Source organism: Cephus cinctus, unplaced genomic scaffold (genome assembly GCF_000341935.2).
Source record: "Cephus cinctus unplaced genomic scaffold, Ccin1 Ccin1_scaffold1841, whole genome shotgun sequence".
Taxonomy (NCBI): Eukaryota; Metazoa; Arthropoda; class Insecta; order Hymenoptera; family Cephidae; genus Cephus; species Cephus cinctus.
The window spans coordinates 106,927-129,501 of NW_014334022.1; the positions used below are offsets into that span (position 1 = coordinate 106,927).

Here is a 22,575-nt window from a genome sequence, read left to right on the forward strand (position 1 = left end):
ATCTTATTGATAAATAATATTTTGTGTGATTATTATAGTGATTTACGTGTTTTATTGGTCATTCACCATTCTTATGGCATACATTGTGTTCGATGTCTTTAGAAAAATTTACGAATTCAAAAAGTTGCAACGTATCATACGAATAACGACCGTTGATAATTTGAAATTAAACGTTGTACAATTCCTGGAATGATGTTGGTATCGGGTTGTGTTTAGTTCGTGGACGCCTCCACAGAGTGCGCCGGGTGATAGTCTCGTGAAATGGCGAGTGCGCGTTTAGTGTCGAGTGATGTGCAGTGCTTTTGTATTTATTATATAATAATAACGCGATAAGACAGTATTAAATTAATGAAGTGATTGACATATTGTGAATTGTGTTTCCATTGTGTGATACTGTGAAGTTGTGACATTGTCGAACTACGAGGAGACGGATGGAAGTTCAAGATTCTCTTCCAAGGCTTCAACGGACATTGCTGTTACGACGTGTGCTGTTGGACGTGAGTTTTTGATATTTAAATAGTTTTCAAAATATTGATGCATACTATGAGTGTGATAAATGAAATTCTTTTTCTTATAAAGTTATAACAATATTTATGAAATGTATCTCTCGTTCGTCTGCATCACTTGGATCCGCGATGCTTGACGATACGATAGCGTCTTTTTTAAACTCGGCGTCCTTTTTCCAACGGTCAAAGGGCCAATTTTACAAACACGATTTATTGTTTAAACTCGATTAAACTGCCTGATTAGCCCATCGGATACTTGTATTCAGACGATAAATTGTATTTAAAAAATAAACCGTATGCGAAATCGCCCAAGTGTCGTAATTTAAATATAAGAAAAACAAAAGAGAAAAAATACGTTAAAAGCGCAATAAGTTTCCGTCGATTTTATCCGATTTACATAGCAACAGACTAAATTGCCGTGAAGAATCGAAGATCGAGGATCGCACCCCTACAATTAGATTGAAAGGAAATGCTTGTCTGGACGCCTGAATGCTCCAGGGCGTCCTAGTGCCATCCTTCGCTATGTTGCGCAACGTTGCAACGGTAAACGAGTCCAATAGATCTTTGCAGGCGGTGCACTAGAAATCCTCCACAACTCGAAGACGAGAGTCGGTGCATGCCGATGAGCCGAGCTCTCTAATCAGGATGCAAGACCCGGCAGCACCCTCTGGATCCGGGTTTTCCAGGAGCGTGGATACGGGGAAAACGTAGAAAAAGGCACAGCGTGACTAAGGGGAAGGAGAAACGAAGGTAAAAGCATGTTCAGAGGACGAGGGTGTGTTAAGCCCAGGAGAAGATCTAGCAAAGGAAGAAGAGGACAAGACGGAAGCACGAGGTGTTACATTCCATCTGAGATTTTCAAATTACAGGATTATCTCGTGGAAACTAGCTGCCTCTGCAACTATCTAAGGCGCTTAACGTTCTAGGACACGATGGCGGTACCCGAAGTGGGAGCAGAGCCGGATAGCTACGTGTTATCCCGATTTTACTTTTAGCCATCCCCTCATCGCTGAGGGATAAGGTCGAGCGGTCTGGACGTCAATGAAAAGGAAGAAGACACAAAATGACTGGTACCCAGTCGCTACGTGGAGTTCATGATTCCAGAAATTCTTTTTTCTTCCATTCAATCGGTAAGCGAACTTCGTACAAGCTATCTCGTTACCAACCTTATTGTTATTATTCACGGAAGTCGCATCTAGTTAACGAGACTTCAATGCGGATAAGATAGACGTGCCCTCAACTTTTCTCTCTTGTAATCAAGCGAGACGCTGGGCAAGTTCTAACGGCGTCTTTCTGCAACAACGGTATCGGCGAGAGAACTTTCTTTGCAATTCCTTTTCGATTGAATGATCGTACCGCAGACTCCCTCTGTGTGATTAGCTTTCATTCACGTTACGCAAGGTTAAAGGGAGATACGAATACCCATGAATAGAACGAGTAAACAGAGAAATAGAATCCTGATTCCATAGCAGTATCTGTAATATTAATACGAAATACGAGATTTCAAAGGAACGATAGATTTTACATGTAAAAGTAATAAACGTCGTTGGTGATTTTTATCCGTGGTGATACTTATAACTGAAATTCGGTTTTAAACGTATCCCAAGAATTTGGACAGGCGTCCATGTACTCGTAAACACAGTTAAAAATTGTACGGATCTAACGAAATTTATATTCGCGCTTAACAGCCGCCCTCCTGCCCAATAAGAATAATGAAGAGGACGAATATCGAAATTTTTGGAAAATTTTTTTTTTTTTTAAAACCCATACACGTGTTCGCCAAACAGTAAAATTCCATTGCATCGCAGCGGGATCGTCGTCCTATAATCCGTTGCGTCAGTAGTTGTATCAAACTATGGTTCTTTTGCTATCCTCGTGGAAAGCATGCTCGTTCATGCGGCACAGCAGGCACAATCAATATGTCAATCGATCCGGTACAGGAGATCTTGTAAAACCACGAAGTTTCTACTATCCGAGATTCCCCCCGGTAGTCGTGTCGCGAAGTTGGCTGCTTCCTGGTGTGCGGAAGCTTTACGTAAAACCAGAGGTACCTGTCGCAACGTGGATTTCCCCGGTAGTTGACGAAATTTCGGAACGCAGGCAAGACGGAACGAAGAAGCGAACTGGGTGAGTCTCATGGGGGCGTTACGAGCTGAATTGGCTCGATCGGTGATCATCGACTTGCCACCATATCCGTCCCTGGTGGTGAAGTCGGGTACTAGTCGCACCTCAATGATTCTCGATCGTCGCTTGTGAAATGATCGGCATTTGCCGTGGCTAATTGCCGTAGAAAATTGTCCGTTCCCATATGAGCGTGGTGGGAGCGCTGTCAAAGGCTTTAAAAGGCATTAGTCAACGAGCGACTTTAACGATCTCTTTGGCGCATTGACGAGGAAGCTGCGAACTTGATTATGTACCGGTTACTGGGACTCATATTTTTGTCGGGCTGCGCCCTTGGGAAACCTGCAAATTACGATGAGTATCTTGCTGTCGAAGGTGACGTAGCGTCGGTTGGATCGCTTCGTCGTGAAGTCAGAGCGCCGGCACCCATCGGCTTCGCCACTGAAGTCGAGGATCTACTTTTCGCTGGTACCTCGCCCAAGAAGTCGGAGGACACGAAGAAACACTCGAAGAATGCTTCAGGTAACGGATCAACATCACTTTAACTCGTACTCTCTTGGCTCTTTGAAGACTTTTCTCTTATGGCTGAAAGATCAATGAAACTTGAACTAGGCAAATCCGACGAGGGTGGCTACTACAAGGCTTATGGCAGCGACGCCGAGGGCGAAAAAGGATACGTCAAGCAAACTTACAGCAAGGGAGATAATGGGTACAAGACACTAGACACTTTCCATAAGCAGGATGGCGATAATTATGGCTTCGAGAAGCATACCGCCTTTGGCAAAGCTCAGGGCGGAGAGAACAAGGGTTCCCATGGACACAGTGGCAGCTACAAGAATCACGACGGCGACGACGACCACGAGGGTGCCGGTGAGCTATTGGTTCTTTAGTGTATCATCCTCGACGCTTCCCGATCGAAGGATTTTAATATTGCATTTATTCTCAATCAGGCACAATTGTCGAGAGTCATTACGTGAGTCCGCATGGTGGCGACGCTGGTCACTACAGTGGCGAAGGTGAGGGTGAACATTACAGTTCCGGTGGCGAGGGCGAACATTACACTTCCGGCGGCGAGGGCGAACATTACACATCCGGTGGTGATGGCGGTCATCACGTATCCTCAGGCGATTCTGGGGACGGAGAATATTCAAATGCTGGTGGGCATAACGAGCAGTATTCCACTGGGGGTGGTGAGGAGGGTGCTTATGGAAGTCACGGATCTTATTCCAGCGACGGAGATGGAAGTCATTATTAATTAACCAAAGATTAGCAGTATCAGGTTACTACAGTGCGTAGACTAACGTAGCTTAGACTAGATAGAATCCAAAGCATCAATGTCCTGTACATATATTTAAATTCGTCTCATCCTTGTTAACCATTAAAGCTGTTAATTAAAAAGAGCAGTCGATTATTTTTTTATCTGCAAATAGTATACACTGTATAACCAACCTTCTGTATACGTTCCGAACAAATGTGGATAGATTAATACTTCGTTGTCACCTTTAAAGATAGTTTAATCCAAACGACCTGTCTTCAAAGCCGGACTCTGATCGATGATCGTTCTTAATTAACCTCATTTTATATAAAGTAATATACGCATCTGCTTTTTCCCAGAGCACCAGAAGGCCGGATTCGTAAAAAGGTCAACCGCGCGATTCGTTCGAATATCCTATTCACGTTTGGTAACCCCAGGACATCAATATCCGTTTCCTGACAAAAGGAGAATCTCTGAAAAATGATACTTCTGACTAGCAAACTTTGGAACACGCCAATAGCCCCATAGTGGTGCCGGTTCTAGAACATTCTGCGGTATACACAGTGAAATATGTACCCGGTGATTCATTCGAAAAGCATCACCCGAACGTGGCTTTACTGTAGGGACCAAGACGCGCCGACTTCAGCTGGTACGTTCGGGTTGAATAATTCAGTATAGACTGACTGTAGGAAGACCAAGCGACCAAGGGGATGGCAGGCCGTCGCCTAAGCTGACAGAACAAGAATTTTTCTCAGAAGAAGGAAAAAACGTGTACACCAGTCACGCGACGCACGATCATACCACCCTAGTTAACCAGGAAGCTTGTCTCCGTGTTGGGCTAGCAAGCTCGCCAGTGTGAACATTCGTGTATTGCAATTATTTATAACGAGCAAAGTTTCCCTCGTTGCGTTGAAATTCGGATTGTTAATTGCACGTGATAATTGCTATTAATGATTGCGCAGCGCCCATAGCATTTTTATTTTTACTGTATTTCTTTTTTTCTTTCTCCACCTACCTGGCTAGGACGATTAAGGGTTGACGATTTGGAGGTAAAAAATTTTCAATCAGTCGTTTCATAAGAATTGCAAATAGCGTTCTACCTTCATTCTTCATTTATTCAAGTTATGTATATATATATATATATATATATATATATTTTATGTATGTATGTATATATATATATATATTTCACATATATATATATTTTACATCTAACTAATGTCACGGCCTCCAAGGTCGTTCGTTTATGCCGTCGTCCTAGCGTGACGTGATCGACGCGTCGCTCCGTTGCACGAGAATGATCAATCGAGCAGCGTCTGCTTTAAATTGGGAAACAATTTCATTAACAGCAACGAAGGCTCGCGGAGGATCCTTTGTCGCACGAGAGGAATCTGGTAGATTTATTCAGCGGAAGAGAGTGCGGTGTAAGGGATGCTGGGGTAGTAGGGGTAGTTGGGGGTGTCAGTGTAAGAGGATAGGTAGATAGATACAAGTCGGGGGGAAGGTGGGGGGTTGAAAGAGTACAGAATAGAGTATGAATGTGAGCCAGTCGGATGAGCGTAGGGGTTGGCAGGGCCATCAACTGATTGCGAACCCCCTGGGAAATAGGGGTTGAAGGGGTGACTGTAATTAAGCAAATCTGTAAAAGACTTATTCAGCTTTAACGCCATTGGCGGGAGACTGTAGTAACTTGTGATGCCACCAAAAGGTGTTTCAAGGAGCCACTACACGGTAGTGGGGTTGAAATAATATATCGAGGGGTGGCTAAGAATTTTTTTTTTTTTCTATTCGTCTACCACCCTTTGGGTATTCGTGTCCGATACGGTTCTGTCTGCCAGGGGTTAATTCTTATTTTTAGTATGGGGTGAAAAATTTCATATTCATCCCTTTACGTTGACTCTTAGATTCCAGCCTGGACCCAGGTGCGTATCACGCTGGACGAACGAAGGGTGGCTTAAACTATTCGCCAGGGCTCAGAATTCCACAAGGTTCGAAGTACTACCTATATCCCTTATCTTTCCTTTAGTTTTTACATGAGCTTACGGAGCATTCCTCTTGGCGATATCCGATCCTCCCCAAATCGTCTAATCTCTTATCTGTCGACGAGCCACTCATCCGGATCGCCAAGTTTCTGCCAGCCGTGAATAAGACTTCCTAGTGGAAATTTTTATCTTGATTATTCAGCGTCTACAACCCCGGACCGTAGAATTGGGCGTATCCTCACCAGGGCGACACTGCCAAATAACGTCGTAAAGACTGCCGACCCATGTCGTACTGCGTTTCGATTACGAATTTCGTTTCTTGGTGATAGTGGAATTTACGAATGGAATAAAAAAAAAGAAAATCGGATCGAGGGCTGGAAAATATTTTTCTTTCATACACGAAAATAGATCGGTAGGATTTTTGAAAAATTTGCCAAACGGGAAGCTGATGGAAATACTTGGTAAATATATATATATCTATATTTCGCTGACGTTCAAACTCAATAAATCGTCCATCGGTTTATGACGTTATAAATGGCGTTGTTATTTCACGCCAGATATTACGTTAATACGATTAATGGTGGAATTAGACGTTTTATCGATAAGTGCATCGAGCACGTGGCGTCGATGACAAAACGTTCGTTACTTGTTTATACCTTATATCAACATCCAAACTGGTCCACCAATCCGTAATCAGATTTTATTAAGTTAATTATAATTATGCCAACGTCCATCAGAGTACTTGAAATAGCGGATCCCGATCGAGGATGGTCTATATATGCTCGTTGTGATAATTGAAAGCCTGATGGCTGTGAGCCTTTATGATTAACACGTCAACGTCGTGATGAATCTGATTAAAAAATATCACAATGGTAGATCATATCGAAAAATGCAATTTTTTTGTATACTTTAATTTATCGTTTGAGTCTTACATTTTGAAAAAAAAAAATGGTGCAATTATCAATATACTTGACGGTGTACCCCCCTCCCCCCTATCCCCACTGGTTTTTTTCAGTGTCGATTGCTAATTTATTTTTCATCATCGACACCTGCCTCAGGGAATTTTGTTTGTTTAGCCTTGAAAATGAATTCGGTATGATTCACCTCACGTATCTCCATAGTTACGTAACGGCGTTGAAATTTATTCGAAATTCGGCCGGTGATTGCTAAGGGGGTTTTAATCGAGAAGGATTGCACTGGGCATAGTGGATTGCCAATTGGCACAAGAGCCAGGATTTGCATTAAGACGGGACTTGCACTTCCTGCTACCGGCAAATGGTACGGTATAGGTACCGATTGAAGAAAGTCATCAGATCGTAAAGGATTAGTGTATCCCACTAATACGTAATCGCTTAATGCATTACCTAATGAAGATAGTCGATTCGCAAGTAGCTACCACTGTATTTGCAATTTAAATGGTGGTTCTGTTTGATAACACTCAGGGTTCCTATTCCCATCGGAATTTATTGTGCAACTATTATTACCGTCATTAGTTGATTTACCTGTCAAAGTGGTTAGTTAGAATTTACGGTGAGATAACGTAAGTTATCCTGTTAAGTGTCCGCGGGCCTTAGTAAGAATTTATTTGCGAAAAGTTGCAATGTTAGCGGGTGCAAAAAAGGAATGTGCAATAAAGTGCGATAGTGCAATCGAACTAATCGATCCGTGTAAATATTTCGACAGGTGAGAATTGGCGGTCGAATGGCGTCAGGAAAGTCAGGGACCGTTTTTAACCGAGTGGATGTAGATGGAATTCGAGTTGGGCATATTGCTTAGGAATCGAAGGGAAACATGGTAATTGTCTTGAGAAAGTGTGAAAGCCAGTGCCCGAGAGTGAGGTCCACAGGCGTGAACGATGAAAGCGATCAGAAGTGATCAGAATGCTCGAGAATGACGTGGAAGCGGCCCGGAAGTAACGGCTGCGGAATATTTAAGTGTCCCGTAGTCACGGCGGACTTATCAGTTTTGATTTAGAGGTCCAGCGAGATGGGAGGCGGCGCGAGATTTTATCTAACGTTGACCGTGCTGTGCGCGGTGGTAGCTGCGACATGCTGGGCACGGGACGTCAGGGACTCGAGGAGGGAACGCCGGGACACCGATCTGGTGGCCGCGGCTTCCGGTCACGACAAGCACGTGGAGTCTGGCGGCGGTCATCATCATCATGGGGATCATCACGAGGAGCATGGGGAGAAAGATCACAAGGATCACAAGAGCGAGCATCATCATGATAAGGGTGACCACGGTGAACACAGCAAGGAGCATCATGCCGGTCATCACGAGGAGCACGGGGGTCACAAAAAGGAGCATCATGACGAGGCCAAGAAGCACGGCGAGCATCATGAGCACGAGAAGGGTCACAAGGGTGGAAAGTTTGGAGAGAAGAAGGGTCACAAGAAGGGCCACAAGACCAAGGGATATCACAACAAGTTTCACAAGGACGAGTATCACAAGGAGCACAAGTTCTATGATGACTATCACAAGGGTGGTCATCATAGCAAGCATGGTAACTTCCATGGTCATCATGAGAAGAAGGAAGGCCATCATAAGAAGGGTGGTCATCATCATTCCGGTCACGACGAGGAGCATCACGGCAAGAAGGGTCATCACGATAAGGGACATCACGACGAGGATCACAAGGGTCATCATGGGAAACACGGTCACGAGGAGCATCATCATCATCATGAGGAGCATGGAAAGAAGGGCGGGCATCATGGCGGAAAGAAGCATGGTTACAGCAAGGGTCACAAGGGTTAATCTCTATGCGGAATTGCCCGATTTGGATTTTTTCCAGTTTTTTTTTTTTTTTTTACTTGTTTCCGGTGCAGCCATCCATGGAAGTATCTTGGACTTTAGTTAAGTTATCGTGGACTTTCTGTACAGTACCTTATTCCAGTACGGCTGCTCTGGGTCACGTTATGTTATGTTTCGTACAATAAAATTATTTTATTACGCAACTTCCTTCCACGGTGCGCAATTCCCTGCTATATCCATCCCAAAGATATAAAAAAAAAAAATAAAAATAAAAAAAAGTACGGAAAACTTCTGCCGCGCGAATAAATAGCCTTTTCCAACTTCGCGAGGTTCGCGTGCAATCGAGTGCAGGAAAAAATCCAGTGTAGTCGCGTTACGTCATTTATATGTGAGAATACGTGATAAGGTAGGTATACGCTTTTACCTGAAATTTCATTAATTTCGTTGGTACTTTGATTTACGGTTTTAACGTATGAATCGAAAAGCATTGTTTGTACACTTGATAATGACTTTGTAAAGTGCCAAGGGAAAGATCGATTTGTTTCGTGGTTTTATCGACGTCATTAAATTCGTTGTCCGCTGCGGTTAGCATTGCAGTAGATTGCGGCTTAAATGCCGATTACTGTGCAATTTATCATTCTCTGACGAAACGTTATATGATACGTAATGCCGAATTCCTGTTCAATGGATTTGAAATATTTCGTCATACAGCACCAGAGAGAAAATTCGTATAATCAATTTGGCAATTGGCTCCTCTCATCGCGGTGAAACGTTTCTCGGAAAAATGTTCACGCCTGTTTTAATTTGCATGTGCTAATTTGTTATTGGTCCATTAAAAAAAAAAAAAAAAAACAGCTGACAGGGGCGATCACGACGATAAACAGAATCGAAAAATATTATTTAATTAATTAAAAAAATGGAAAATGCGAACTTTGCGCGTCTGTTGGAATTTTTTTTTCTTCCTGTTGCAAATTTGAGTATCGAAATGACCTATATCCGCGGGGATGTCAGTAAAACTGAAGATTATTATTTATTCACTTAATTCGCTTAATTCATGTTTATTTGCACGTGTACCGGGACACGTGGATCCGAGTGTGTCTGGGAGTCACCGAATGATCATTTCTGATTTAATATTTGTATACTCGGCTAATATTTTATAACGTTATTTTGACGTATCCCGTGATTTCGTTTCTTTACATTATTTTGCAGGATGCATTTACGCGAATTTTTTATATAGCGGGTAATATTTTATAACGTTATTTTGACATATATCGTGATTTCGCTTCTTTATATTTCAAATATTTTGCACGATGCATTCACGCCAATTTTTTTTGTTATTGATCGGTATTTGCGATCGTGATATCCTTGTTGTTTACGTTCTATGAACAAATTTGAGTGGCTGTATGAAATACGGGGCGTTCGAACCGATGAAAATATTTCGCGAATAATCTATAACCACCTGCGGTTATTTGCATTGTTAAATGCTAGGAATTTCATTATCGAAAAAAATGTAATGATTCACCTGTATCTACAGGGTATTTAAAAGAAGGCTTGGTAATTAAAACACCAGTACGGGAATGGTTTCTTTTAATCTGGGAAACGTTTTTGGATTAGGTGTAAAAAAAAATAAAATTCATATATGCGTATACACACTCGACACCCAGTGGATGCTTCGATTGGATCTGAAATGAAATATTTTATTTCATCGCGTACATACAAACCCTACGTTACTGCCTTGTTTTTTGTGCGTTAACTTACGCATTTACAGGTAAAAGTACGTAATTACGTAATTCGATTTCGTTAACTCGCTATTTGCGACCGTGGCTAGCTACAGGGCAAAAGTTCATTTCGAAATTTGATCCTCGATTATTCTGCACGCGAGCACGTGTAATTGACAAAGGGAATGAAACAATTACAATAAACACAAATGTTTACAGAGGGATTGAAACTTGTAAAATCCAAAAAAAAATAATGATTCGTATCACGGTCACGTAAAATTTTTTATCACAAAAATTAAAAATCGTCTATATCGAAAAAGTTGCACTAAAAATTGGCAAGAGGACCATTTAATTCGTATGTTTTCTACGTTTCGCAATGTCGCAAAAAAAAAGGGTTAACGATACGAGCGATGCTATAAACCATCGAAGATTTAAAGAGACGAACAGAAAATCTTTCGCAAAGCGACGGGTTGGTTAATCTTAGATAGGAAAAGAATCTTTGTAATTTTCAACGTCTTCGCTGAGCTTCCTCCACGAAGCGCTAGTTATTTTTAACTACGTCTAGTTATCTAAGGAGAGCTTACGTAAACTATTGGTGCGGGCCTACCTAATTGATTGTCACCGGTAAAAAAAAAAGTTGTCCAATCCTTCGTCGCGCAAAATCGCGTGGCTGTCTGGTCCGGTCTCTTCTGTCCTTTTACGTATATAGGCGTCTGTGCCACATGACTGGGCATCGTGGCTTTCCTGCGAAAGGGAAAATCTATCGTGACGTACAGAGATCACGAATCCCAAGCAAGTGGGAGCTACCGAGTATCGAAAACCTTCATATAAATAGTAACCGAGTCATTGGAAGACCAGTCGTCTTTCGTACTCGCGGGCACTAGAATGGCTGGCCCGTCACCACGAGGATTTTACGCAGCAGCGTTTCTCCTGGTCCTTTGCCTCGCCTTGTCATTGGCCAGGGAGGACCTGCGGGAGAGAGAGAGACGGGATGTAGATCTTGTAGCGGCAGCAACCGGACACGAGAAACACGACAAACACGAGGAGCATGGGGGCGGTCACAAGCATCACGCGGATCATCACGAGGAGCATGGGGAGAAGGGTGAAAAGGGACACAAGAGTCATCATCATCACGACAAGGGCGAACATGGTGAACACGGCAAGGAGCATCATTCTGGTCATCACGAGGAGCACGGGGGTCACGAGAAGAAGCATCACGACGAGGCCGGAAAGCATGGGGAACATCATGAGCACGAGAAGGGTCACAAGGGTGGAAAGTTCGGGGAGAAAAAGGGTCACAAGAAGGGTCACAAGACCAGCGGGTATCATCACAAGGCGCACAAGGACGAGTATCACAAGGAGCACAAGTTCTATGACGACTATCATAAGGGCGGTCATCATGAGAAACATGGTCATCATCATGGACATCACGGAAGCAAGGAGGGTCATCACAAGAAGGGCGATCATCATCACTCTGGCTATCATGACGATCATCATGGGAAGAAGGGTCATCACGACAAGGGACATCACGATGAGGATCACAAGGGTCATCATGGGAAACATGGTCACGAGCATCATCATTCTCATCATGAGGAGCATGGAAAGAAGGGCGGTCACTCCGGCGGGAAGAAGCACGGCTACAGTCACGGAAAACATTAACGGCTCAAGCGCATGGCCAAAGATCTTTTGTTATCTAGTGTGTAATTACTGTTAAACATTGTTGAGTAATTGTTACAATAAACAATTTATCCTTTCAATAATTATATATCTCATCATTGTCATATGATGCCGCTTGTCAAGGTGGCGTATGAGCTTCGGACTTTGTATATCGTGAATTATGAATTTTCTATAGCTCATGGATAAAATTTCAGTTGTCGGAGCTCCGTTTGGATTAATTCGGAAAATTCGTCGGACGAGCTTTACGGATATACATTTTTGTTGATTTTTCGGGGATGCGCGAATCGCGAATTGAAAAACAAAGGTATACGAATAAACGCGTTATATTTTACGAGCGTCACTTTAATCCTGCTTGATGAGCGCGGAGGCTTGTAAATTCATCGAATGCACAGGGCAAATCGAGCGTCACGGTATTTGAAATTTTCAATAATTATTTTCCAATTAGGCTGCTCGATGGCGCGTGCAGAATTCCGCGTACCGGAAGTAAAGGAATAATAGGAATTTATATGTGTGTTTATTCATTTCGTGCTTTGGTCATGCGAGTTTGGTAATTTTGAAAAGTTTTTTTACAATATTTTAAGAGCCTAATTCAAAAGTCCACTTCGTGCTTGCATACATTTATTCGTCGGCCACGTGCTTCGCCTGCATCGCTTCTATCGCCGATTGTGTATATGCACTTGCCGAGAGACTCGACCGAGGCTCTTGATTTAAATGAATTCCCATGCTTTTGTCAATTTCGACCATCTCCATATATATACGTGCACACGTGCGAAAAGTGCATAACGTCACTTACGGATTTCATTCGGGCAGTCGATGCATTTTCGCTGACGCGAAGGATCCTTGTTTTACCCACGGCCACTTTGGCATATGTTCACCGGAAGTCTCTATCGACCGGACGAACTAGAAAATTGCTAAAACCGGAAGTAATATCGTTTCGATTTGAATTCAACGAAACAATAATAGATATTAATATTTCATACAAAAGTGCCATTTTGATAATTCCAAAATTTATACAAATATTCGTGTAATCCGGTTCGATGATGAAAGTGCATGGATTATGGATAATTTATTATGCAGTCGATCGGAGATTCAAGATGGCCATCGACCCTGCCAAATGGTCTTAATGGTAAATTAAAGCACGCGCCGGTGCTTCGAGGGAACGTTCGTAGTGCATGGACGACTCTGACTCTGATAGTGAAAGTGGATTTAGTTTTTGTCAAAACGATGACAAATACCGCTTACCGATTACGTTTTGTACTGTTGGATTATATAAAATCAGTATACACCGGTACGTGCGTACTTTCAGGAGTATACGGGATTACGAGAATCGACGGAAAAAAAAAAAAACCGAAAAACGTAGTCGGCTGCATTACGGCAATTCCTATTCCCCACAACAAAAAGGCCGAACGGTATTTGCTGCGAGCAGCAGTTGGCTGTCTTCGAGTCATACCTTAGAGGTTAGGTAAAATAGTTTTTGGCCAGAGCGGTGAAAATGGATCGGTGAAAGGAGAGAATCGAAGGATGCACGATTTATAGCGTTGTCTAAGTTCTTTTATAAATAGTCAACAATAACAATGAATTATGACTAAAACAACAGGGATAACAATAGCAACAGCTCAAGGATCCGCGCACCTGCTGGAAAGTGCTCGCGATACGTAAGATCGCTAATCAGCTGGTGGTATCTCATTAGCTTAGTGTCCCTTCTTGAAGGACCAATGCTTGTGATCTTCATGACCACCCTTCTTTCCATGCTCATGATGATGATGATGATGGTCGTCGTGTCCGCCGGAGTGCTTGTGTCCCTTGTGATCGTGATGATGATGACCCTTCTCATGATGGCCCTTCTTTCCGTAATGATCCTCGTGATGGCCTCCGTGATGATGACCCTTCTTGTGATGACCACCCTTCTTGTGACCGTGCTCGTGATGATGTCCTCCGTGATGCTCGTGATGACCGTGGTCGTGATGCTCGTCATGGAATTCCTTGTCCTTCTTGTACTCGTCCAGTTTCTTCACCTCGTGATGACCGTGGGTGCTGTGTCCCTTGCCGTAGTGACCCTTCTCCCCGTACTTGTGACCCTTCTCGCCCTTCTCGCCGTGATGGTGCTCCCCGTGGTACCCGTCATGATGGTGATGACCCTTCTTGTGACCACCGTGCTCGTCGTAGTGGCCATGATGTCCCTCCTTGTCGTGATGACCCTTGTGTCCCTTCTCGTGCTCGTGATGACTCTTGTATCCCTTATCACCCTTGTGACCGTGATGGTGGTGATGATCGGAATGATGCTCCTCGCCGCCACCCTTTTCGTGATGATGATGATGGGTAGCCGCAGTCTCCAAGTCGCGACGGTTCCTCACCTCCCTCGCTGTGGCGACAGCGACAAACAGGGCCAGGACCAAGAGTCCCAGCGACATGGAACCGCGAAGGGCAACCATGATGAATATCAAACGATTGGTTGACCCAGTCCGCCCAATTCAATGTTCCTCACCTCTCGTCGAAAGGTGATGTGATTGTACCATGCCACCTGGCCGTATTATTTATATCTTTGATTTTTCGCGAGCGAACGGTGGTGGTGGAGCACGGTCAGCCAAAATGGGGGCTGCCTGGGATCTCATTGTTCGTTACCTACACTCGCGGGTAGGGAGTAGAGATCTATTGGTTTCCCCGGGTGTTGCATTAGAGAGTCACTCTTTTTGCAGTCACACATCGCACAACTGGACTTTCCTATTCTGGGGCTTGACTTGTGCGATCTCCTTTTCGCTCTGCACTCTGCTTTCACGGTTTTCAACGGGCGACAGTCGCATTAAGCAAAACCGTATTGCAATACCACGTCTGTCGGTGAAGGAATTATGTAAGCGCTATTGCGCCGAGTCATTGATAAGGATTTGGCATTATTCGTCTATTAAAAATTTCTCACACGTTTCCGTTGGATAATATGCTGAAATTATTTTCATTGTGATTCACGCAAACTCATCTGGTTTGGTCCATGGTTATTTTCATGTGACGTTGTCAGGTTCGATCGGTATACCTATAATCGTAGGGTGTCGATAATTGACGATTGATAAAAGTTTTTTTTTTTTCTTTCCATATATTAGATAATGGCGAGCATGCAAATTTTATTTTCGCGATGATACGAATTTTTTTACTGACACTGCTGACTGCTGAAATATTTTTGTATTTCGCGTCTATGCATGATCTTTTTTTTTCAATTGGCCAACTGTTACTTTGTTAAGAATCTGCATGACGTTGCTTAGGTAATTATGGTAGAAATCTAGGAATTTGAAATTCCAGTGTGGGACGAATTTTTGGGTTCGACATAGAGAAATTGCTTTAACGAGGGCGAAGTACCTATATTAAAAGTATGACAACGATGGAGAATCGGTCGTTGTGTCTAATTTGCAAAATTCATTTAACGTCCATGCGCATCCCCTTCTTGAGACTGATTAGCAACAATCAAAAAGTGGAATCGCCCTCTTTTTCTAACATTTCATTACGTACTCTTATTACAGCGTGGACTTTCCAATTCTCTTGCATGAATTTGCAATCGTTTGCAAAATGCGATTTGCGGTAAATTTTCACGGCGTTATAAAATTCTTCGTAGCCATTAACACATCTCTCGATATAAAAACTATAAGTGAAATTTTATTTTCTTCTTCGTTACGGCTTTTATTAGCTTTTTGAAATTTCACGAGTTTGTCAAAAAATTATTTCCCTTATTTTTATACGTGTGTCGGCTGCACTGCTCGTCTATTCGCCAGAACACTGCTTGAAGTAATTTTTGTTAGTTATTTTTATGCATTCTATATTTTATTGTCCTTTATTGATAATACAGTCAAATTTGAAATCTATAATACTTTCTTATCACGAGATTCGGTAATTATCCATGAGTTCTTCCCAATTACGTAAATAATCGTTACTTAATTTTGTCGACTTTTTATCAGCGTATCGGAATTACGTTAAGCCACTAGGAGGTATCGTGTAATCTATTGATTCGTAACGCCTCGAATTTGCTGTAAAAACTCGAAATTCGAAAGTCTTCCTTTGTCCAGCTTTACCTCTATCAATACTTTTAATACTATTCTTCATTCGTGGAAATACGTACTCTCTGCAAAGAGGTGAAATTCTAAATAATTCACTTCCTTAAATAATCGATAAAGGATTGCCGCATAAACTATCACGTACTTAAAATTTCATTAAATAAATAATTTTGTTATAAATGTTACTTTCAATGGAGGGTCTTCACAAGGTAAAGTCTACCATTGATAATTAAAAAAAAAAAAAGGATGGAGGAAGAGGATAGTGATGTTTGAGATAACAAGATAAGACTCATGGATTTCGTAAATATTTTCTGTCGTTTAATTAATAAAATCAACAAGGGTAAATTTTCCCGAAGTGATGGTGCCTAACAATAGTCAACAGAACAAAAATCAACAAATAACAACGACATTCCTTGTACTGATATTCAGCAGTAGTGTCATCAATGGTGATGTCCATGATGACCATGGTGACCATGATGACCATGATGACCGCCGCCGCTGGAGAATCCGTGATGCTTGCCATGATGATGATGATCTTTGTGGCCATGATCCTCATGATGCTCATGATGATGTTCGTGTCCATGCTTGCCATGATGACCATGATGATCCTCGTCGTGATGACCATGATCGTGATGTCCCTTCTTGCCATGATGATGCTCATGATGACCAGAATGATGATGACCGCCCTTCTTGTGATGACCCTCGTGGTGTCCATGATGTCCATGATGATGACCGTGCTTCTCATGGTGCCCGCCCTTGTGATGGTCATCGTAGAACTTGTGTTCCTTGTGGAATTCATCCTTGTGAGCCTTCTTGTGGTATCCATGGGTCTTTTCGCCCTTCTTGTGACCTTTCTCTCCCCCATGTTTCTCGCCCTTATGTCCATGTCCCTTCTCATGATGCTCACCATAATCACCATGTTCATCATGATGATGTTTCTTGTGACCACCATGCTCTTCATGATGACCCTCGTGGTGCTCCTTACCATGATGACCATGATCACCCTTGTCATGATGGTGGTGGTGGTGGTACCCCTTGCCACCCTTCTCACCATGTTCATGATGATGATGGCCATGATGGTGATGACCACCACCGTGCTCGTGATGGTGACCGTGATGACCGTGATGACCGTGATGACCGGAAGCGGCTACTTCCAGGTCCCTCTTGTTCCTCACATCCCTTGCGGAAGTGATGGCAACCACCGCGAAAATGACGGCCAAAGCCAGGCACGGTCTCAACGCTCTACCCCTGGACATGTTAGTGCTTTGAGAACTGAACATGCAATGGACTGACGAACCACCTTTAATCCAAAGCTTATATAGTTGGAGCTGGTGGCTTCTATACGTAATCGCTTTCGTTTAGTTAAGGGGACTCATTCACAATCGGAGGTTCATATTTCGCAAACACAGATTGCACGGACGCCGTTTACTATCGTCTACTACACGCGGGAGTGACTCCTATTGGCTCTGTCGCTGCCCGACATATTTCACATGGAAGCGCGTGCTGTTTTATTTTCATAATTATACATTTCTTAATTAAGCCCTTATACAGGGCATGGATTTCTGTGGAAATCATTATTTTTCTAAAATATTTCATGCACGATGGTATATCTGTATGGATCGATGCTCGCGAATAACCATGAAGCAGGCTCTACATTTTTTTTACTAAAAAAAATTCGTATTATTCTACGTTTCGAATTACGTTAAAAATATTTCCTTTTTTTTACCCATCACTTTTATACTAGTCTCAGACTCAACTGCAGTAAGGCTCTACAGTTTGCCGTGAAGATTTAAATATTTTTCTTGCTGGAAGATAAAAATTCGTTAGATTCTCCAAAAAGATGGGACGATCAGTGAATATTTCCTGTAACACCAAAGGGACGAAGGGAACGTGATATGGCGACGTTGACAGATTGATTCATCGTTGTCCCTACGTCATCGGCAGTTTCAGATGGCGTCAAGGGAGACTTCCAGTCACGGTGGCTGGAAGTTTGAGCAAGCAAGTAAACATGATTTCAAACGGTTACATAACGTAGTTGGTTAGCAACGTATTTCCACCAGAAACCTCCATGACAATTTAAACAGGTTAAGGAGACGCCGCTTTCGCAACGGATTAATCAGCCAAGGAGAGAACGATTGCTTCCCTAATATCGCCGATTCTAGGTACGTCCGTACAGATATATAATCCGAGCGTAGCGGCGAGGCTTACCATACTAGAAACAGCAGCGAAATCAACAGCTTGATCGTTACGGGAGCAAAGGAAGAATGAGGTGTTACCTGGCGCTGTGCCTCGCGGCTGTCTACTTCCTCGCAATTCATGTGGTAGAAGCACGTGAGATTTCCAGGAGCAGACGTGACCTGGAAGCGGCGGCGTCGGGTCACCATTTCGAGAAGGGTGGTGGTTCGGAGCATCACTCTGATCATCATCATCATCACGGGGAGAAGGGCGATAAGGGGTACAAGAGTCATCACGAGCACGAGAAGGGACACAAGGGTCATCACGATCACGAAGGCCATCATGGACACTACGAGAAGCATGGGGGTCACAAAAAGGGTCATCATCACGATGACGGGTACCACAGCGAGCATCACAAGGGCGAGAAGGGCGAGAAGGGTCACAAGTACGGGGAGAAGGGACACTTCGCAAAGGGACACAGCACAAAGGGTCATCACGAGGTTCACAAACTAGATGAGTTCAAGAAGGATAAGGAGTTCTATGACGAGCATCACGATCACGGCCATCACGAGCATCACGGTGGTCACCATCACGAGCACGAGCACAAGAAGGGAGGACATCACAAGTCCGGCCATCATAAGTCTGGCCATCACGAGGGTCATCACGGAAAGAAGGGCCATCATGAGAAGGGTAATCACCATCATTCTCACAAAGGTCACAAAAAGGCCGAGGGACACGAGGACCATCACCATCATCATTCCGGTCATGGAAAGAAGGGTGGCCACAAGGAACACAAGGAATGGGCCTTCAAGAAGGGACACTGATCTATCGATTCTCCTATCTTATCCTTATCACGTTAATTGTTATGTTTGTCTGTCCGCTGAATATTATATTTATTTTACAACTTAAAATAAACATTTTAGTATCGTTCCCTACTGAAATTTAAATTTCAACGTCAGAGCTATACTTCTTCGCATTAACCGTTATCCAACCTTAAACCCAAATATTCATGTTCTCCGGTCACCCGTTATACTCGTGGTTGTAAACGATCATTTCGAGTAGTATAAAATCGCGTGAAAAATAATTTCGCAAAAATTCCTCCTTTCTGCCTCCCGTTCGTTTACGTCACTCAACGGCGCATTTCAGCCGGTAATAACTTTGACGTGCGTCATAACAATTCACGTGCGAATGATATGTCAGTTTCGACACGTGCATTAAGTCCGGAGTGTTTCTGTTAAAATGAAAATGTACACGTACCTCGGGTACGTGCGCGAACTAAATTCGTGTAACGTGGACGCAAAAGCTCCGAGCTTTTGTCGTTCTTACCAAGAGTGGTTATGGCTAACGGGAGCTTTCATCGCGCGATCAAATATACATGTTGCCTATGAAAAAGTTTTTTTTATCGTCCTACAAATTAGGCACTGGACTAACGTCTCGTGGCTTACTTCACATCGTTGCGGAAATTCTGATACCTCCGTTACGAGGGCTGAGCTTGCAGACGTATCAAAATCCACAGCAAAGCCATTACGCTCGCAGATCGTTGCGCAAAATCATAAAGAAAGTCAATGCGCCAAGTGACTGATCCTTACGTTATAATTGAACGAAGCTATTTACGTTAATTTCTTGACAATGCAATTTCTATTATTCGCTTCGATGACTCGAGGTGGGTGAGAAAAAGTTTTTGTCTTTTATTTCGAATTTTTTTATCTCTCTGTTTTGCTCATAAAGATTCCGATCGATCGACTCCTATTGAGAGCAATGACACAGCGGCGGTGCACAGTAGTTTCTGGAAAATTTTTCAAGATAATTTTTGCCTCGGTGAAAGGAAATTAAGATTTCAGATTAACTTACAGATACCGCAGTGCCATCCAGATTCGTTAGAAAAATCATCGGTAAAATTCATATTCGCGTCTCTTACCATTGACTTGACAAACCGAGTGAAGAAGGCTCCAGAATTTTCGAGTTTTGTATACCCGCCGCGAGTGCGAGAGAGACAGACTTATGGGCGCTCGCGTGCGTAAGACAAGGACAGACATATCGAAAATCGAACTCACGGGATACCCCCTTCTTTAAATATCGGATTCTCACCTCAAAGCATGGCCCAATGTGAAAATCATTCCTCGTCTGTTTCTCACGATAAATTCGTGACTTTACTTAATAAGAGTAGACAAAAAAGTTACGACCTTTCCCACCGTTAAAATACCTAGTGCAATCGCTCGAAAATTTATCAAAAATATTTGTTTGATTTCACGCAGCCTTTAAATGGCTTGAGATACGTCGACGCGCCTCAGGATATCTATAACAAAAAAAAATAAGGTCATTTTTCATCATACCTACCTCCTACCCAGGATACACGATCACCCGTAACAAAAAAAAATTTCCGATCAATTGACTCGCAGTAATTACGCAAGAGGATCACGGTGAAACGTCATTCAGGAAGTTCGGGACGCTGATTTTTCTTTGAGCCACCAAGAAGAGAGCAGCTCCCGGCTGCTACTTGAAACCTACTAAGAAATAACGAAAAATATGTAAAACATCCTTCGACCGATTTCATCCGAGTAGTTAACGTAAGTCCCAGCTGGCACTTTGGTACCGTCGGTAAAACAGAACGTGACTAATATTTTATTTGTAAAAGTCATCGTCAGTAAGGGGATAGATGTGAACGCGTCGAAAGGATATCTAATACGTCTCTTGCGTAATCATGTCGAATTGGATTTCCCGAGCTGGACCATCGCGGGATCGATACCTATTGTTCGCCGTATGCAAGTAAAGCCGATGACCATAGATGTGGTCCCGGGAAAGTTGTCTCTCGCGTTCACCAGGCGTATCGCATTGACGTCGTAACAGCATCGTCGTATCCGAACGTCGTTCCCGGGCCGTTCCCTAACGTAAGATGCCATTGTACCGTGTTACGTGGCCGACCGCTCTACATTATCCAATATGTATTGGGAGATAAAAAGATGTCTGGTACTTGATTATCATCGGAATTCATTGGGTTAAACGGTACGTGGATCGTAGGGGCGTATATAAATATCTAGAGGTGAGCTACTCGGCTCTTTAGTATTATTTAGTGGTCCGTGAACAGCAGATGGTTGAAAATAATTTTAATCACCCCCTCCCCCCCAACCGTAATTGTGTATCACATATGACAGACGAGAGCGCACGACAAGAAGATGGACTTGAGGTGTTTGGTCGGAGGTGTGTGCTTCGTTGCATACGTGATAAATCTCGCGATCGCCGAACCGATCGTCAAGGAGGAGGAAAAGATCTATGAAAAATCATTGGCTGATCATCAGGCACAAACGACCGGTTACTCGTATAGTCACGAGGTCAAGAGCCAGGAACCGGATGGATACGAGAACCAGGTGGATCATCCTGGGGGGCTGGGTGGACATGGAACTGAGGTCATTAATGGACTGGGTCAAGTTGGGAGTCGTAGTGATGATGACGATGCGCCTGTCAAAGATGGGAACGCTGGGTACAGTGTAGGATTGGGTTATGGTTTTTCTGTTTCTCATGGTGATAACGGTCACAATGATGGTCATCAGTATGATCGTTATCAGTTGCCAAATGATAAGGATCGGCATTCTACGGCTGATGATGATAAGCCGAATATTTATGATCGTTATGCTGGACATTATGGATCGACGGATGACGCTGTCGTTACCGAGCTTGCGATGTACCCACCGGCTGGGTCCAGTACGGGTAGTGGAGCTTCGAATGATCGTTATGCGACTGGTCCAAAAGGCAGTGCGAATGTTCAGGCGGATCTTGGTGATGTTCAACCTGGACTCTTTGCTAGGCATGCTATTTCTGATAATCATGCTGATGCTGTACCTGTACCAGGTGGCTATATTCAATCTGGTACTGTGAACGTCCAGCCTGCATCTGGCTCGAATATAAAGGCGGATTATATTGGAAAACTGAAGCAAGCTTACGACGTGGGAAAGGATGGAGAAATCAGTGGGAATGGTGGTGCCGGTATAGCCTATACTGCACCAGGGACGATTGGCAACTATAAGCTGGATGGTATTGAAGATGGAAGTCCAATGGAATTGAGCGATTGGCTCAAGAGTATTGATCTTGGAAAATTGGGAAAATCGTACGCGGTTGGTATCGAGTCACAGCCAACCGTGTCGAAGGTTACTGCGCCGAATGGTACAGAAACTTTCAAAAAGCCGCTGTTGAACAGTGTTGAGAAACCATCGGCGTCTGCGACGTTCAGTGTTGAAGTTCCCAATGCGCCGTTGCTGGCTAGCTTTATTTTGCCGAAGATTCCTGCGGTGGGAAGTGTCGAGAAAGACAAGGCGCCTTTGTTGATTCACGTTCCCCCGACAGAGGTCTCCACTGGTCCTG

The 22,575-nt window shown here is 43.4% G+C and overlaps 6 protein-coding genes across 6 annotated transcripts; 4 read left to right on the forward strand and 2 right to left on the reverse strand.

Moving 5' to 3' along the window:
- Window positions 1-394: 394 nt before the first annotated feature.
- Window positions 395-4,027, forward strand: LOC107273738 (cold and drought-regulated protein CORA; the record flags this gene model as incomplete). The annotated part of the gene is made up of 4 exons (XM_025091081.1): window positions 395-497; window positions 3,003-3,149; window positions 3,240-3,497; window positions 3,578-4,027. Coding segments are annotated over 4 exons (813 nt in total), but the record flags the coding sequence as incomplete, so codon positions are not given.
- Window positions 4,028-7,617: 3,590 nt separating this feature from the next.
- Window positions 7,618-8,800, forward strand: LOC107273740 (histidine-rich glycoprotein-like). Its single transcript, XM_015752238.2, has one exon. The coding sequence runs from the start codon at window positions 7,851-7,853 to the stop codon at window positions 8,616-8,618; it is 768 nt and encodes a 255-aa protein (XP_015607724.1). The 5' UTR covers window positions 7,618-7,850; the 3' UTR covers window positions 8,619-8,800.
- A 2,401-nt stretch (window positions 8,801-11,201) lies between these two features.
- LOC107273739 (histidine-rich glycoprotein-like) lies at window positions 11,202-12,093 on the forward strand. The gene has a single exon (XM_015752237.2). It carries the CDS (start codon window positions 11,219-11,221, stop codon window positions 11,990-11,992), a length of 774 nt encoding a protein of 257 aa, XP_015607723.1. The 5' UTR covers window positions 11,202-11,218; the 3' UTR covers window positions 11,993-12,093.
- Window positions 12,094-13,539: 1,446 nt separating this feature from the next.
- Window positions 13,540-14,508, reverse strand: LOC107273741 (histidine-rich glycoprotein-like). The gene has a single exon (XM_015752240.2). The coding sequence runs from the start codon at window positions 14,440-14,442 to the stop codon at window positions 13,702-13,704; it is 741 nt and encodes a 246-aa protein (XP_015607726.1). The 5' UTR covers window positions 14,443-14,508; the 3' UTR covers window positions 13,540-13,701.
- Window positions 14,509-16,344: 1,836 nt separating this feature from the next.
- LOC107273737 (histidine-rich glycoprotein-like) lies at window positions 16,345-17,339 on the reverse strand. The gene has a single exon (XM_015752234.2). It carries the CDS (start codon window positions 17,322-17,324, stop codon window positions 16,485-16,487), a length of 840 nt encoding a protein of 279 aa, XP_015607720.2. The 5' UTR covers window positions 17,325-17,339; the 3' UTR covers window positions 16,345-16,484.
- Window positions 17,340-17,911: 572 nt separating this feature from the next.
- On the forward strand, window positions 17,912-19,160 carry LOC107273742 (histidine-rich glycoprotein-like). The gene is made up of 2 exons (XM_015752241.2): window positions 17,912-18,046; window positions 18,129-19,160. The coding sequence occupies exon 2, from the start codon at window positions 18,309-18,311 to the stop codon at window positions 19,041-19,043; it is 735 nt and encodes a 244-aa protein (XP_015607727.1). The 5' UTR covers window positions 17,912-18,046; window positions 18,129-18,308; the 3' UTR covers window positions 19,044-19,160.
- Window positions 19,161-22,575: the final 3,415 nt, after the last annotated feature.